This window comes from Diorhabda sublineata, chromosome X, assembly GCF_026230105.1.
Source record: "Diorhabda sublineata isolate icDioSubl1.1 chromosome X, icDioSubl1.1, whole genome shotgun sequence".
NCBI lineage: Eukaryota > Metazoa > Arthropoda > Insecta > Coleoptera > Chrysomelidae > Diorhabda > Diorhabda sublineata.
In genome coordinates, this window is record NC_079485.1 from 16,212,316 (window position 1) to 16,231,684 (window position 19,369).

The 19,369-nt window shown below is 32.9% G+C and overlaps 1 protein-coding gene across 3 annotated transcripts; it reads left to right on the forward strand.

The window, feature by feature from the left end:
- Positions 1-110: 110 nt before the first annotated feature.
- LOC130451576 (putative sodium-dependent multivitamin transporter) lies at positions 111-15,998 on the forward strand. Of its 3 annotated transcripts, none has more exons than XM_056790675.1 (10): positions 111-433; positions 4,766-4,910; positions 4,964-5,185; positions 5,394-5,550; positions 7,154-7,337; positions 9,772-10,042; positions 11,775-11,921; positions 13,043-13,267; positions 13,324-13,481; positions 15,342-15,998. In XM_056790675.1, the coding sequence occupies exons 2-10, from the start codon at positions 4,791-4,793 to the stop codon at positions 15,607-15,609; spliced, it is 1,752 nt and encodes a 583-aa protein (XP_056646653.1). In that variant the 5' UTR covers positions 111-433; positions 4,766-4,790; the 3' UTR covers positions 15,610-15,998. The 3 variants fall into 3 exon arrangements, with proteins under 3 accessions (XP_056646653.1, XP_056646654.1, XP_056646655.1); XM_056790676.1 differs by lacking the exon at positions 111-433 and adding an exon at positions 489-519; XM_056790677.1 differs by lacking the exons at positions 111-433; positions 4,766-4,910 and having other exon boundaries at positions 5,381-5,550.
- Positions 15,999-19,369: the final 3,371 nt, after the last annotated feature.

The following is a 19,369-nucleotide window of genomic DNA, read 5'->3' on the forward strand; positions in this document are numbered from 1 at the left end:
AATTCCCATACTATGCTAACGATTTGGCAACTCAGTCAAATTATAACAAAATATATCATACTACCTATAAAAACTTTATTGTTTGTTAAAATGATATTCTCAAATTTTCATTTAGTTATTATTTGACGTACCCTGTACAATGAAAAAATTAATTATTTGATTTATTAACCCAACCCAAGATATTTCATTTTTGCGAACAAATTTTACGGGGCGTATATTGTAAACGTGAGTGCGTCCCTGTGCTCGAGCACATGGTAGAATGACCCACATTTATAGTGGTTGTAATTCCTAATCAATTCATTGTGGTTCGTTCTGTGATGTGTATTGTTTTAATCGAAAAATTTTTAGTATAATTGTAGACAAGGAGAAATTTAGAAATGTATTTTATATTTAAAAATTTTTAAAATATTTATTCATCTTATTTATAATATAAGTAAGTATGTTTAGAATCTTCAAAAATAGAATAGCGGCAAATATAACCTCAAAATAAAAGGTGTTATCGACGTTGTCACGTTTCAGGTAAACTGGTTCCTATTTATTAGTGCATTTAATTGTAAAAACGGTTGATGAGAGAAAATGAACAGTATCGTAATTTAAACTATTTATTTTTTTCATAATACATATGTTGAAATGTCAAAAAACATGAAAATGATGTTCAAAATATTAGCCCGCCTTTTGCAGTTGAAATTATATCCCTTTTTTACATTTGATGGCCAAATTTATCTTGAAAATAATCATTTTTATATTTTCTTTAGTTCGTGGTTCATTTACTACCTTCAAATTTGTTTCTAAAGAGGTTTTCAATTTATTAGATTTCTTATTAATCTTTTTCAGATTCTATTTAACATGTTTACATTTTCCGACTACAAATAGACCAGTTTTTTTACTTTTTAATGTTGATTGTCGGCGTCAAAATTCTATATTTTCAACCTTGGAGCATGTAATTATAATGTTTATTGAATATTATTTGCATCATAATTTGAAGACGAAGCGCGGGGTGTTACAAATAAAAATTTGAAAAATTTAATGGATAACCATAAAATAAAAACAATTATAAATAAATGAAAATAAATCAGTTACGATTTTTTCCCCAGACGTTTATTTTTGTTATTGATCCCACTCGACCACCAAAACCTAACCTTGAAAACTTCATACTTTAACATTGTTATTAACAACGAAACGTTTTAAGAAATTCATATCTTTATTTTAAAACCGATTTCATAAACACAATTTACGTTAATAATGTTTCCTAATCATTTTATGATTTCATATTAGATTTTAAAGTGTATACAAATCGTCTGAAACAATTGTATGTTTGACATAAATTGTAACAATGAGCAATAAAGTTTAATTTGGTGGATAACGGTAATCCTAGAATATAAATCTTAATTTAAATACTACTTTATTTTTTTCCACATAGAGACCTTTTTTTTCTTGTTGATCTCATTGTATTTATTAGTAAAAATGTGGCCTCCTTAGATTATTATTTCACCCTCTCAGTATCTATGTATATATCTACCTATGTAACGGAAAATTTGAAATAGATTTTACCCCACTTTCAAACGTCAGATTAAATTAAAATTTGCACACTTATAAAGGACCGATGATATGATAATTTAATAAATTATTACCACTACCAAATACCGTTTATTACTTCACAAATATTCCTCCTAATCATTCTTAATTTTATTTTAGTTTCAATTATGGTTTTGTTTTTATAATCCACATTATATGCGTTAGTTATTTTGCCAAATAACCTTTTATTTTTATTATAACTTTGTTCAAATAAAGCAACATTTAAGGAAGAAGATTGTTAAACAGTTTCAACAAATTTATTTATATAGTGTCTATAAAGTTGATTATTCTAATTTTTTATCTTTAATTTAAATCGCAATTAGCATATTATAGTAATTATAATCGTATTATATATTTAATAAGATAAGTTTAGGTTACTAAAAATTACATGAATCACTTCCACCATATTCTCCAGATATGGAGTCTAGTTGCTGTTTTCTATTACTAAAGTTTATAAAAAACAGATATTATGAAAAAACGAATTATCTAATTCCATTAACGTTTAAATATGTGTTTTGAAAATTCTGGTACGGAAACGCAAAAAAATAATGAAAAAGAAAAATAAATTTTTGTATATTTATGACTTGATAATCATGTTTATTTACACTATAAGTAGTAGTAAAACAATTTATAAATCTGGTACGAGTGGCAAGGTCAGTTTAATCATTTTTATTAGATACTATTTATACAGGAAAGTAATCAAGGCCATCGAGATTTTGATGCGGTATAGGTTAAAATGGTGATGTCTTTCAGCAAACTCCTCGTAATGTTGTTCAAGGTCTCCAAATATTTTCCTTTTACCCATCTCGGAAGTCGGGGCTGTATACCGAGTGAATGAGCATATTGTCGTGGTGAAGCCTCCAAGAATCCTTGATCTCAGCTTGAAGTGGTTGACTCTTTGTTACCGTACAGGATGAATAAGAAAAATGCATCCTTGAGGATAAAAAGTCACGCGAAAAGGTGATGTCTAATAATAATAATTTGCTGTTTCCTCTTGCCAGAGATTAATGATAATCTGATGGCTAACAAAGATTGAGTTTTGAACTTTAAAAACTACAAGAAGAATGTGAATAAGGATCCGAACCCTCGGTGCGACAATTGCAAAAAGTATCAGTAAACATCAGAGACAATACTGTTTATCTGCACAATAATAATCAAGTGCGCCACATCATTCATCAGAAAATGGCAAACAAGTTCGGTTTTCTCAATACCTATATACCGTATTACAAGTACCAGTCGGAGAAGCTTGAAAATCAAAACTTTGGGTCCATTATCACCGATAGACAGTGAATAAATAACAGACTTGATATAGTTGATGATCGCGGATCTTACAATGAGCTTAGAAACGACATTTGAATTATTGTGTTATAGAAAACTCAAATTTAGCAATATATTTGGTTTCTCTGGCATTTATAGTTACTTCACAATTCATTATCATAATTCGAATAAATAGGACACTCCACTCGTTTTCCTCGTGGTGACTCGGTAAGATACGTCATCAGCGCGAATCGCCTGGCTAGAGAATTAGTTCGTTCAAATAACTACACCAAATAAAGTCTGCCAAAAGGAGAGAAAATACGGAAACAGTAGTGTATTGCAGTAGAATTTGACCTCCCTGCGATACCTTTGATTTTCAAAAACTTAACGACACTGTTGATTTCGACCTATAGCATTTTACAGAAATCAAAGCTGGTCCTTCGCTTCGTAGATGCATCCAATAGCTTGCAGCCTCAAGCATTTGCAACACAATGGTGACATTAGACACTTTGTACCACAGATATCTTTTCGTTACAAATGAAAGTAATATGGCACGATGTCTGATGAACCTTATGTTCAGTGTAAATCCGACTTTCACTTCCTTCTTCAGCTGCACGTATCCTATTGAATTATCGCCATAAGTATAAACACATTTTCAACTAAAAAATTGTTTTTCTTATATATACTGGTTTATCGCATTTAACGATATTGTACAGTATAAAATTTATGGGCTAAAGATAAAAAAGGCGTATTATTACTATTAATAATAATGAACAACACCTTGAAAATAATTGATAAAAAATTGAAACTCATTACAAATCGTAAATAACTACTATAATCAACTATTTGTCGTAAAAATAGCGAATAGTCACCCTATCCAGCAGTATTTTGTAAAACCGGTCGGCCGCTCTTCTACACAATCGATGCTGATGACGTAGTAACTATTTCGAACGTATCTTGGGCGGAATAAAATTTATCTAGACTTTCAAAGTTCATAAATTTGTTAATACTAATCCTATCGACTTAAAGTGAACAGCAGTATTCTTATTAAATAAAGTTGTGTCTAGAGAATATACTTTTTTTGAATTTACCAAGCCATTGAGTTTGAACAGATGTGGCACAGCAAAAATGTGGAAATAGTCTCAGTTATTATGTGTTGGAGTGTTGCCTCTCCCCATATTCTCATATTGTGTCCGTTGACTTCTGCTCTCAAATGGAAAGTTTGTTTGTCATTAACCATCTATCGTCTGGTTTTGGACTCACAAAACTCAACACCTTAATGCGAATCTGTTAACAAGCGGAATCTGTACAGTTTCATACGCAAACGTGACAGAAATCACGCCAGACAGTTGTCGAAGAAATGTTCCCTACCAGCATGTCGAGTGGATTTTTGCGGGCTGCGGGGGAAAATTTGGCGGATATGTCTTCATTTTCCACACGGGGACGACCTGAATATTTTCTTCTACAGAGATAGCCTGTATTACTAAATGGCTTATACTATCTTCACGTTGTATGGAAATCACAAATTTCTATCTAGTAAATCATATATCAAAAACGCTTTCTGTTGTGCAAACGCCATATGTCTAAACTTTTACAAATTTCTATTTTGTTGATATAGCGAGCTATTTTGCTACATTGAATGATTTTTTTTTAAATACACCATATTCAATCAGATAAATTAGAAGAAGTGGGACGATGTTAATTAGAAAATGCCCCAGTAGGGAAACTTAGTATAATGGAAACAACAGACATAACTAAAGACGTTATAGCCCCATCTTCCATTGATATGTCTAAACTTACAAATTTCTATTTTGTTGATATAGTAATCGATTTTAGAGCTTAAGGTTCTCAAAGTTAAATTACATTTATTCATTATCGGCTATAAAAAATTTATTGATTCCAAAATGAAATCTATAACAACCTCTTTGTACAGTTTCAGCTACTTAAATTACTTGAACATGGCTAAGCAAATTTCATTTGGTGTGTGGGACTATGTGGTCATAGCTATAGTTTTAGCAACCTCCTCAATCATAGGAATTTATTTTAGATGTACCGGAGGCAAACAAAAAACTACAAAAGTAAGAAAATTTCAACTTTTCCATATAAAATTGAAGTTTTATATTTATTTCAGGAGTACTTACTTGCTGATAAAAATATGTCTATAACTCCTGTAGCATTCTCTTTAATGGCGTCATTCATGTCTGCGATCACGTTGCTGGGAGTGTCAAGTGAAAACTATTCATTTGGTCTACAGTTTATTGTTATTAATATCTCCTACGGCATTTTTACGTTTATAGCCGCTTATCTTTACCTACCAGTATTCTTTAAATTACAAGCAACTAGTGCTTATGAGGTTAGTGAACTATATAAGTTTTTTTCTTGCAAATCAGCTTTTTCACATGATAGGAAATAAGCCATCCTCATATTATTAGAGTATGTTTATTTACAATCACAATATCAACCCTTATGTCAGTATTCAATCGTTACAAGGTTGTTTAATAGCCTGGGTACAAGACATCCAGATGTGACGATGATTTTTTGATTCTAGTATGAATTTTCAGTATTTAGAAAAAAGGTTTGGGAAAACTGCAAGATTGGCAGCGTCCTTGTCGTATACTTTACAAATGACTTTATATATGGGAGTGGTTTTGTATGCCCCTGCACTTGTGCTAGAAGCCCTTACTGGTATTACAAAAATAACCGCAATTTTATCAGTAGGTATGATTTTTTTTATTTTCAAAAATTAAAAATGAAGTACATGCCGTTGGCCATATCAGAAGAACGGATTAAATTATAGCTTTTGAGAAAAAATTTGAAAAAAGTGGCGCCGAGAAACACTTGGAAATTATTTTTAAGGTCCACCACTAGAGGGTGTATTTGAAAATATAAAATTGAGAAAGCAAATTTTTTCAAAATTTTTCGCATTTTTCATTTTACAAGTTTTCCTCAAATTGGAGGTGATAGATAGTGGAAATCTTGTTATGAAATAATGTCTTTGAGCCCGTTTCTGCTTAGCCGATTTTGATAAACTTGATGTTGTTTGAAATAGTTAAAACCGCATGTCGATATCTTTTTTTCTGTCCGAGATATCTTAAGAAATGTGTAATCAATGAGATGTTGCAATATTAGGTGTCTGGTATAACAGTCAATCCACGTCAAAAGTCATAAAAAATCATGGCATGAGAATGTTTGCGATTTAATTCCATTTCTTGACCAATATGAATGTTTCAAGTATCTGTAAACAACTCAAATGGCACTCGTGTGACAACACGTTCTGAGTACGTTTACTTTTAAAAATTGCAAACTTTATGATGGCAATGTCAGATTTGACAGTAGCAACCCGTATTAGGCTGGTAAATTTAAAATTTATTGTGGATAGAAAGCTCTTTCATTGGAATCCTTCAGTAATATGAATATAAAGTGCCACTTTATATACGAATTTTTCCCAAAGCTATAATTTAATCTGTTCTTGAGAAATGACCAACATGCGTTTTTAGTTTCCCACCCTGTACTAAGACAATATTTACGTATAAAGTTTATAATATAAATATATATTATTATTTATTAACTTTTTACCAGCATTATTGTGGAATATAGGTACATAGGAATATTTCACTGATGTTCCTCTGCAATATTTTCAGATCTGTTGTGGTCCTCTGAATTTAGCCTTATTTTCGAAGCTTGGAGATTGAATATTTTATGTATTTGTTTGTTAGTGACATAGATTGTCCTCCGATTGTCAGATTCTACATTAACCTCATAAATTTCAGATGTTTATGTCACTTCATTAAACAGACCATAGTTTGGACCGTTTAGGTCCAAAGAACGATATTGGCGCAGTGTTTCGGCCATTTCTTCGCATTTATGATCCTCGTATCCATGCTACTGTAACTTCACTAGTGTTTAGATCACATACACACAATTCCATACTAGTTCCTGTCTAGTCTCAACTGAATCGAGATCTTTTATCGCTTTTTGACTATCAGTGAAGAACGATATGTTCTTTACTGCCTTTTGATTACTTCCACACAGTACTACTTTGCCTTTCAGCTAGGTTGCTTCCACTTATATGGGGTGGAGTATTTAAGAATTAAAACTGATCTATCTGTTAGTTTTAGATGTATAACTTTGATATATGACATCAGAAACATGACAACAATTAATGATATAATCATCCTAGTGAAAGTCAAACCACCTTCTTATTCTGTACATTATAGTTCTGTACTCTCCTTGTTCGAAAATTTGAAGAGGTGGTGGAATTAGTATTATGACGAATCCGTGTTAAAATGAAATGGTGTCAAAACACGTTTTTCATTTTTAGGTATAGTTTGTACTTTTTACTCCACATTAGGAGGAATGAAGGCTGTTCTAATAACGGACGTATTCCAGTCTCTTCTCATGTTTGTAGCCATATTCAGTGTCATCATCTATGGATGGATAGAAGAAGGAAGTTTGGCGGAAATCTGGAGGATAGCCGAAGAATACAATCGAACCACTCTCTCTAAGTAAGTTTAAAGATACAAATATGGAACCCTATAAATAAATTTACATTATATTTTATTTATTATCCAAGTGTTATCATTTAATTTCACAGTTTAGAACAAAATAACTCCTTTATATCGTCCTGGATAAACCTCTAAATAACATGTGCTCTAGTTTTGTGATTTTTGCTTATATTTAAAGCTTTATAAACTTTACATTTACAGTCATCACGTGATTACCAACTCTCACATCCCTCGTTTTGAAGAATGACCGTTATTTAAAGTAGGTACGCCTGAAGTACATTTAGAGAAGTTGCTAAGTATAAATACTTGGTTTGGAGTAAATGTTGACTCTAGAAATGTTTTATTGCTCATTAAAACACAGATTTGTTACAGAGTATCAAGTATAACAGTTATTTAACAAAAAAACACAAGAAATATTACAGATTTCATGAAGCAGACTTATATTCTCAGTTGTGGGATTAAGGGGAACGTCTCGGATAAGATTTCGGTATTCCTATGATCTTGATACAGCCTAAGAATCATTCTGATGATTTCTCTTATGTAGTAAATTTTTCACACAATGAAAATACTCCTCGACCTACGTATAAACTTCGGTAGAATCTACAAGTGGAAGTTAATTTGAGGAAATTTGCGCCAAAGTTGCTTTCTCAAAAAAGCTCAGTGGTACAACACGCAGTCTAAATTTATCAAAACAAGGATCGGATTATTGCTTCAAGTTTGATAGAAGATTATAGAACAAGAGGAAGTGATATATTATCATTCTTTGCAAAAAGAACAACTTCTCAACTCAAACGACATCGTGAAACATTAGTTTAATGGAATACAAATCTACTGATGGGAGAAATTTAATTAATAGTTGCGAAAGAAAATTAAATTACGTTTCATTGCACAATGATTATCAATTTGTATCAGAACAAAAAAAGAATATGAAAATGTTGAATCAGTTTTGGCAAAAATTCATTTATTGGGGCCGGATTGTGCTGATTTGCAAATAGTCACCTTTTTACTTGTCAAAAAAATTGATACTTTTGTCTGTAGGATAGTGGAGCAACTCCATTGGGAAGAAGATATTTGGCGTTTAAGAAATTCCTTAACTATCGGCAAATACAGCGAACTAAAGAAGCCGTTATTATCTAAAAATATCAAGTTATGTGTGATCCTATAAGTCATTGAAGCTTTCGACAACAGAGAAGAACATTTTCTGAGCTTAGAATGGAAAAGTTTGAATACCTGATGGTTCTCAAATACAATTATCATCAATCAAGTTATGCCGATTTTGTAGTCGAACATTTCTTAGATAACCATAAAGCAAAACATGTTGACACGCTTCTAGGAGTAGATAAGCGTATTAAAGTCTTCACAGTAATCTGGATACATTTCCAAATAATATAGGAAACTGTAATGAGTAACATGATCCAAAAATAATGGAGGCGAGATATCATATGATGATAGATCACCGATGGTCTATAAAAAGAAATTGTTGGCCAAAAAATTATATCAAAAGGTCTAATAAGAAGTGTTTTATAGGAATATAATTTCTTCTTCTCTAGATCCCTTTATGCCCATTTTTTCCACTATTTCCGATCCTTTGCAACTTCATTCATTTGCTGTATTATTTTCCCCTTCCTTTCTCCTTCCCCCTTCCTGTGCTACTTGTTGTAACCAAGTTTTTTGTCATTTTTCTTATTAGGCTTGGTGGTGTGTGATTGGCTTTTCTTACTCTGTTCGCTGTCTCTATATCTATTCTTCTGTCTTATGTATTCCCAGGTATTCAATTGGGTTCACTCTATATATTCTTTGATCTTTCATCCCCATGTACTCTTTTTTGATATTCACTTCCTTGCCATTTCTCTATCTATTGTATTCTTCCCTCTGTTCTATTTTCCTTTCTATCAAACTTCTTAATATGTATATTTTCCTTTGTTTCCCTTTTCTATATGCACTTTATAGGAAAATTCGACTTTTTTCTCTCTTTCTACTTTTTAAATAAAAATTGATATAAATATATCTGTATAATATAAATTTCTTCAATTTCTTAGACCTTTTCATTTGTTTTTGTTGATAAATAATCTTTATTCTAGGTCTCTTCTGAAACATCAATATTTCCACCTGTTTCAAAAACTAAAAGACCTAAATTCAAGACGATTTATCACCAAAAAAATATCCGTACATTTTCCGATTTTCATATAGTGAGAAGGAAATGAAAATTTTATTAAAAATCAGAGCAAATCTTCCAAAATCATTGATCGTTTTATGAATTTTTAGTATAAATATGTTCGAAATCAATCTTATACCAAAAGTAACAAAACCATTGATGACCAATATCAAATCTAAAACTTTATTATCCATATTTTTTTCATTTTAACGAATCTAGTGTTTACCAGAATAGATTTAGTACCATACCTAACTCTTCAGTAACTATCAATTATTTTAGTTTTGATCCGGATCCAACTGAGAGGCATTCCTGGTTTACTCTAATCATCGGTGGTGGAGTGACATACCTATCTCTCTATGGCGTAAATCAAACACAAGTTCAACGTTACCTGACAGTAAAAGACTTAAAAACTGCACAAAAGGCGTTGTGGTTGAACTGGCCGATTTTAACTTGTCTTAGCTTGAGTACTTCATTTTCGGGCTTAGTAATTTTTTCAAGATACTATAACTGTGATCCCATTACAACTCAACAAATCGAATCTGCAGATCAGGTATTACTCGCTTTAAATTAAGTTTACAATAACCCTCTGCTGACATATTGTTTGTTGAACGATACGAGGGCGGTTTGACGAAGTGTATTCACTGTTAATTTTTCAATATAATATTTCTACTCCACACACTAAGTCTAACAAGTTTCTAATTTTTCCATACCGTCCATCCACCTTTCGGAAGTTGTCTTTGCCATCAACTCTTCAGTTGTCTGAAATTACATTCAAATTCAGAAACTAGAGAACCAGATCAAGTGAATATAGCAGATGAGGCAACAATACTTTTCCTTTTACAAATGATCTGATTTCATTCAAATTGAGCTGACATCATAAAATTCCCCTGTCAATACAAAAGTGGAATAAAATAAACAATAACCTAAACTGTTCAAATTATCAGGAATTTTATGCAAAAGGAAATACTTCTTATTTTTTTTCCTATGAGAACCCGGGCCTCCTCAACAATCGACTGCCAATCCTTTCTGTCCTGAGCATGATGCAAAGTCGAACGCTTAACTGGATCAGGTCCTCGTCCTCCAACCAGTGAATTCACGGTCTTCCTCTCAGTCGCCGTCCTCCAGGAACTCGATACATGGCTCTGCTCGAGTATCGATTAAGAGACATTCTATCTACGTGTCCCAGCCACCTCAGACGCACTTCCCGGATGAACGCCACCATGCAAAGGAACGCTATAAATAATTCATGACGCAGTTCGACTAATTTTACTTTAAGAATAGCAGACAAATGGGCAAGTGCATTGTCGGGATTGAACAACACTCTTTTTCAAAACATTGGCATATTATTGAGTAATTGTCGTTCACCTTTTTTGTTTAGGATCAATAAAAATGACAAAGACCCCAAAACACTGTAGTCATTACTTTATTGATCAGAAAAACAGTTTTTGCTTTCTTGAGAGTAGATTTCTTGAATGTTGTCCATTGTTTCGATTGCTCATGTCATGCCATAAACTGTTACACATATACAAGGCTCACACCTTTGTTCTAGGGATGTCCCTGATTTAGGGAATCTTTTCCTCTGCAGAGGTGAGGTTGTAGTGTTAGAATGGTTTTTTTGCCAGTATTTTCTATCTATGGCTGGTGGAATTAAATTTAGGAGCTTGAGAAAGAAAAGAAAATTATGATACAAAGCGCAGTTGGGTAGTATTAAATAGGTAGAAGGGCGGGTACAGCTGCGATGGTATTATCCCTATCGTCAATCATTTGACTGATAAAAAGTTAATCGGGTCGAAGGGAAAAAAATCTGTCGTTACCGATGGGAGCCCCAAAACACTCATGACTTTATTCGGTTTTTGCTTTCTTGGAAGCACATTTCTTAACGTCCAGTGTTCAGACTGTTATTTTGTTTCTTGGTTATAATGATAGTAATATGACCAATTTTAAAAGTAGAGATAAATTTATGTAACTGTTCCTTGTTTTCTTTAATTGTAAAAAATGAATTTTCAATCAACACTTGAAATTCTCTAACAACGAAAACAATTTTCTTTATATGAATAATAAAACTACTATATCTGTCATTTTTATGCAAAATTTTGACAGATGACATAAAAAACATGGCGGAAACTATCAATATAAACACCGTAGCGTAAGTGTTATCAACCTCTTGAAAGTCACTGTTACGTCCTAACCACCCTCATATTATCTAAAATGAAACATTGTTTCAGAGCATGACTTTTTTTTTAAACGTTCTATAGTGAAAATTAATCCTCCCCGATTTTTAGCTTCTACCATACTATGTTGTGGATACTATGGGACATATACCAGGGTTATCTGGATTGTTTGTGGCCGGTATATTTAGTGCCTCATTATCTACCATATCTGCAGCTCTTAACAGTTTGGCAGCTATTACAGTTGAAGATTATATCAAAGTAAGTTTACTCGTAGACGGATTTCATACTATTGAGTTTTTTAAACAATTGGAATTTCATTTATATTTTGTGGTATTATGTTCAACCGTATTTCGTTATTTTAAACAGGTATATTCGAGTGACAGACTAAAGTTTTTTCTACAACTATAAATAATAATAATAATGAAGTGAAGTTGAAATACAAATAAAGGATCTACTTCGTGCGCAAAGTCTCTATCTCCTTGCTCTCCCTGGATGTCTTTTCGAACACCCCCGGGGAAAGCGCATTTCTTTAATACCTACCTCTTTTTGTTGCATTTTTGACATTGAGTATAGTGCATGATCTTCGAGTACGATAAGATTCTTTCTCTTAAGAGGGGTTTGATGTGTTGTTTACCGTAGTTTCCAACCCCCTACTCAAAAAATTTTTCCAGGTCTTTTTCCATTAGACTTTTGATGAAACCATCGCGTATGGGAATAACGGAGACCGGTAATATACTCGTGAGTAAGATGAAATTGTCGCTCTAAAGAGGGATTTGATGTGTCGCATACTCTTAGTCTCCAACCACATATTCATAAGGCTGTCTCTGTTGGAAATAGTAACAAAAGTTCACGAGCTGCTTGGCGACATCTATGTTCATTTATTGTAACACAATGGTTGTATTGTCTTTGTTTTCTTTCTTTTTTGGTAGTCAGTTAATAAACACATTCAATAGCGTCAACACGTTGTTTGTTTTTCAGTACCTTTTTTCAACGTTTTACCCAAAACTAAATTAGTTATCTGCTCAAATAAATTAGTAATAACAATAGTCTCCAGGTCTTTCTCCATTAGACTTTTAATGATAACATCAGGTACAGGATTGGACACTTTTTACTAACTCATCTACTATGTCATTCCTCTGGAAACTAGAATTTATAGGAACCCTCACTAGTTTCACCAATTGATTATGTATTAAGAGCGATAGAAACATTTGTTCTGAGTTATACAGCTAAGCTTTTTCACATTTTTTCTACAATCACTTGAATGAAACTATTTTTGAATCACTTTGTAATCTTTGAACTTTTCTATTTGAATGGATAAATTTCGTGTGAAAAAATTGAAAAATGTTTTAAATACCTGGTAATTTATTTTTTTATTTCAGCCTCTATATTTTTCAATGCGCAAAACCCAATTAACCGAAACAGTGGTAGCTGTTCAACTCAAAGTGATATCACTTATTTTTGGTGGAATATGCTTAGCAGTAGCATTTTTAGCTCAATTCTTGGGTGGTCTTCTGCAAGCTGCCTTAACAATTTTCGGTGTAGTAGGTGGGCCACTTCTTGGTTTATTTTCATTAGGAATGTTTACAACAGTCGCTAACGAAACAGTGAGTTTTGGGTACCTTATAGATCCATAATCTTGATTAATTCAATCACTTTGCAGGGATCAGTATGTGGTTTAATAGCTGGAGTTGGTTTCGCATTATGGATGGCTCTTGGTGCAAAACCTGCAGTTCCTCTACCTAGAAGTATACAAGGCTGTGAAAATGCTGATGCTTTACTTAATGCCACTTTAAATGCTGTTTCAGACAAACCTGAAAAGTAAGTTTCTTTTTCCAATTTAGGTGTTTATACTTGACAATTGAGTACAGTGAGGGATCGATAAAAGAACATAATCCGTTCCAATGTTAAGTTCTTTAACCGATCACTGATCTACCATATATGGCATTGAAAATTCGTTCTGGAGATTCCAAAAATCAAGTATATCATATATAAGAATAATTTCTTCATTTAATACAAATATAATAATCACAGATATTTACTCTTGCTGATTAATCAGTCGTTTTCCTCTCTTTCGGTGTTAAAGAACATGTCCGTTATGAATTATTTTTGACGACTTTCAAGAAATAATTGATAGCAATGTTATTATAGAGATCTGCAAGCCCATTGAGATCAGCTTGGTTTAGGTGTCATTTTAAGGGCGTTGCCCTGACATCCTTCCACATCTTCAAAAGATCTTTAATGGCAGAGGTCGGCATTGCTGGTCTTTCGGCTTTTTTGTGTTCTTCATTCAAGATATTTTGGAAAATGTCAAATTGTTCTATCTAAAGTCATTTTTGCTTCAAAACAGCGCATGAGCTCAGATTAAATACTACAGATGTCTCATTCGGAGAAAAGGAGAAAAATTTAAATATCCGAGGTCAGCGTTTCGAGGGAAATCAAAGCAGAAATATATTTGACACGTAATTAATATGGGACATTAGTGAACAATTTCTTGAAACTTGTAATAACTTGATCCATTAGCTGAATCAGTGAAGTCGAATTCGGAGATAAAAACTGCACTGTCAGCCAGGGAAAGTCTATCAGCAACTTTGGATGCTCTGGTGCGTTGTCCAAGAGCAGCAATGCTTTCAATGGGAAATCATTGGTATCAAGGTAATCTTTGATGCAAGGGGCACAAACTTCAAATAGCCACTTTTTGAAAAGAACCTGCATGACCGATCACCTCTGATTAGATCTCCACATCACAGGCAGTTTTCTCTTGATTATTAATATTTTTTAAATGCTCTAGGATTTTCAGAGTGATGAACGAGACGTAGTTTAAGCTTCATACCACCACTAGTGTTATCTCCCAAAAGTAACGTCAATCGGTCTTTCATGGGTTTATGCCCAAGAACACTTCTCTCATCTTTTGTGATGTAGGTATGGTTCGGCATTCGCAAAAAACAAACCAGTTGTATTGCTATTAAATATTGGTTGTGGACAATACCCTTCTTTTTCAATATATTCTTGGAATTTAAGATGGAACTTCAGTGTCATCTTTATCTGCATTAGTAGACTCACCATGCACCACATATTTAATGCCAGATAGCCATACTAGTTACATTTATTTTAATTAGCCCAAACTAAAACTGCGGCTTGAGTCTTCTTGATAATATCTTTGTATTTTTGTCCAGCAACATCAGTCATTCTTATTAAATCCCATAATATTGTCAGATTTTCCGTTTTTTATAAGGCGTTTAGAAAATCACAAGGGTAAAAACCAACTGTGGTACAAAACTAAAACGTGTCGTCACACATTACTGCACGCCTTGTGATGCCTCATTGGTACGTAGTATGAATGATGAACCGAGAAGTTTCCGTTAGAATTGGTTTTGGTTCGTTATCCAATTATTGTTCATTTTCTGAACACAAAAATCTTTCCTGAAAGTGTGCGTTGTCCGATTTGTTCGCTGTCTGAACTGTTCGTTAACCGATCACCGTCCAGGAATCTACAGGCAACCCAAAGACTGCATATTCTATACGTTTTATAATAAACTAACTTTATTAAAAAATTTATGTTTAATTCTATTTTATTAGACAGAGGGAAGGTAGATTTAGGTTAGGGTCTTCTACTAATACAAATTGTACATTGTATTAAAATTTGTAAACTAAAAAATTGTATGTTTTATTTATTTTTAGGACTTACTTATGGATACATCGAGTGTCGTATTTATACAACGGCGTATTTGGACTGGTAATTACATTCGTAATTGGAATCGTTCTCAGTTTTGTAATCAACAGATATTCAACACAAACTAAAATTCACGATCCAAATTTGTTCATACCGCCATTAGCTAGAAAATTAAGGAAAAAATATGGGGAAACTATCAATCTTGCTAATATGGATCTTGCCGTATCGAATTCTAGAGAATATTTAAAAAACGGCCATAAAGCCGAGTTTATATAGTTAATTTTTTGATGATTTTAATTTTTAAGTTGTATACACGGAGTCAAAAGAAATTAGTTGGTTTTTAAGTTTCTTATGGGCTTTTCAGCAACTATGTATCGGGTTAATAACTGATAATTTCACAAAAATTGTTTATATATTTGAATAAACAGCTATAATCTTCACAAAAGAAGCTCCCCTACAATAGATATTTAAAAAAATCTCTCAAATCTAAAATTTTTTCACTAAAAAAATCTTGAAAGGTTCAGTTGGTTGATACTAAAATTTCGTTCCAGATAATTCTCGTTTTCTATTATATTTTGTTGAATTATGTTGAAAGTTATGGATAGGTAATCGTGATTATTAAGTTTTATATTTATAAATGAAATACACAGTGTTTAACATTCATATATTAAGTCTTTATTTTAAAAGACTACGTTTTCGAGAAGCGTCCTCACGCTTGAAAGAGTCGGTTTGTACTAACTAAAAACTAATAATAAAATATTTACAATGAGGTCTAAGCCTCTCCTTAAGAATCGTAAAATTACAGATGTTTTACTAAAATATATGCATTACTCCGAAAAGTGAAAGAGTCCTTTGTGTGACCCATGTGTCCGGGGTCATAAAACAGAGGCAGGACTTACTTTTCCTTTTCCAAAATATCTTTCAACTAAATGTTAAGTTTCCTTAAACATAAAATCTAAGCATAATGTTAAAATACTAAAATAAAAAATAATTTGTAAAATAGGATTCAATTTTGCACAGAGAAATTCAACACGCCCCCTCAAAAATGAATCCCTTACATAAAAACAAACTTGTAAAAATACAGTCTACATAATAATTTACAACTAAAATCCTAAGTATTAAGTACTCCATACATTTCTTACAATATTATCTTTACTTGAATAAAAACCGTAATGACCCTTCTCTCAACGTAGTCCATCAACTTATATGACTCTACCTGGTCCAACATTTGTTGCTTAAGGGTTTAAGGGAAAACCCAACGTCTTATGGGAAAACCTTACCAGACCAATTTACAATAGTGTTACAAAAAAAAATTCTTAAAAACTATTTCAAGTCCATTTTTGTTCTGAACTCCATAAATTTTGCCCCTGTCAGTGATTTAGTCAATACATCGGCTATCTGCTGATCTGTAGGCATATAAATTAATTTGATTAGTCCCTTTTCTACTTTATCACGAGAATAGTGATATTTTATATCGATATGTTTCGATCTTTTGTGACTTGATGGATTATTTGCAATACTTATGCATCCATTGTTATCTTCATATATTATTATAGGACCTGATATAATTATTTTTATACTCTCTGCTAGTGATCGCAACCACAGAGCTTCTCGTGGAGCCTCATACAAAGCCATATATTCAGCTTCCGGAGTGGAGCCTGCCGCTTCGTAGCCCAACAGATAGTACAATTTTCGTATAATTTAAAAAGATAACCCGTCGTACTTTAATCTATCATTTATTCTATCATTAATATCACCCGCCCAATCAGCATCAGCATATCCACTTATTATATTTTTATAATGACTTCTAGTATATACTAATTTTAAATCGATTGTGCCCTTTAAATATCTTAAGATTCTTTTTAAATATTGCCATAATTTAATATTATTTTTGTTCATATATCTACTAACAATATTGACTGAAAAACTCAGATCTGGGCGAGTACAAATCATTAAATACATCAAACAACCAATAATACTTCGACATGGCTTATTACAATTTTTATCTAAATTTAAAGCTTCATAATCTATTTTGTTTTCAAGAGGACTATTTTCTGGATCACAATCTTGCATCTTAAATTTTTCTAGAACTAATTTTACATACGTACTTTGATCTAATGTTATGACTGACTCTGTTCTGGAAACTCTTATACGTAGAAATAATCTTATTTCTTTAAGACCTACCATTTGAAATTTATGCATTAAATATTCTTTTAAACTATTCATCGTATCTTTATTCAGAGTGGCAATAACAAGATCATCAACATATAGTACGACATAAATATTTCTGGAAATATCCTCCAAATCTAAGATATAAATGCACCGATCTACTGGAGAATTTTGAAAATTCATTGATTTTAAAGTTTTGTCAAATACACTGGATATCGTTTATAACAACCTCGGTTATAACGACGTATCGGTTATAGCGACCATATTTTCCGGACCCGTGATTCTACAAGCCTTAGCTTAGCATTTTTGATCGGAAATAACGACCTCGGTTATAACGACTGATCGGTTATAACAACTCATTTTGGTAAGACCCACCAAATTAAAAGATCGGTTTTAGCGACGCCGTTCCTGTAATTCATAAGGAGACATTGTCTACAAAAGCCTTTATTTTTCTAGGAAACCCCTTTTGATAGAAAATCAGGTTTTAAACTGGTGAGGACTTTTCTGGGTGTTTACCAGTAATTCATAAGGAGAAAATTGCGTACAAAAATCCCTAATTTTTCTAGGAAACCTTTTTCGATCGGGTTTTGAAGTGGTGGGGACTTTTCTGACTGTTCACTCTTTGCTTATGTAGTTTAACTTTAACATTCAAAGGTGCAACTCTGTGTGGTAACTTGTGAACATCATGTTTAAAAGAAAAACTTTTACGTTGGAGGAGAAATACCTCATTTGCTGCCGTCTAGAGAATGGAGAAACGAACGTCAGCCTAGCAAAAGAATTAGAGGTGAGTCACTCTACAATATCATCCATTTGGAAAAAAAGAGATGAGATAAAAGACATTGTTCAAAAAGGGGATTCATTAAAAAAAAAGAAACTCCGTAATTCCACTAACGAGAATGTGGATCAGTTACTTTTGAAATGGTTCAAAATCCAACGCAGTCGTAATATTCCGATCTCTGGCCCAATTCTGCTAGCAAAAGCGAATGATTTTTTAAAATCTATCCCCCGTAGTTCCAGGGAATCGGAAGAAATTATTTCCAGAAGTTGGGTCCAACGGTTTTGCGTTAGGCATGCTATTGTTTTTAAAAAACTTAGTGGGGAAGCCGCGGGAGTCCCATCGGCAACATCTGATGATTGGCTATCCAAAGTTTGGCCTACTATTCGAGAAGGCTACAGTGATAGTGACGTATTCAACGCTGATGAGACAGGTTTATTTTATAAACTTACGCCTGACCGTACCCTTCACTTCAAAGGAGAAAGAAAGGATAACTGTTTTAGTTGCTGCAAACATGAGTGGATCAGAAAAACGTAAGCTTTTCGTGGTAGGAAAGTCTAAGAACCCGCGTTGCTTCAAAAATGTAAAAAATTTGCCAGTCGATTATTACAATAACCAGAAAGCCTGGATGATAACCGATCTGTTCAATAAATTCCTTTTAGACTGGGACAAGGAATTGAAGAAAAAGCGCAGAAAGATTTTGCTACTCATCGATAATTGCCCTTCTCATATTAATTTGAGAGATTTTGAATTTATAAAGGTTGTATTTTTACCACCTAACACAACGTCCGTTCTCCAGCCAATGGACTAAGGGATAATACAGAAGATTAATACCAATTTCAGAAAGCAGCTTGTTTTACGGTTTCTTCAAGATGTGGAGGAAAATCGGGAAACAAAAATTAGCATCCTTGATGCTATTATAATGGTCCACCAAGCTTGGGAAGATGTACCTGCGACAACAATCACAAATTGTTTCAAACATTCTGGTGTGCTGGGAAATCAAAATGAGGAACAACCGTCAGAACCAGCCGAAACTAACGCACTGGATGAACCTGAGTTTTTGCCGTGGTCCGAATCCTTAGAACTGCCAAC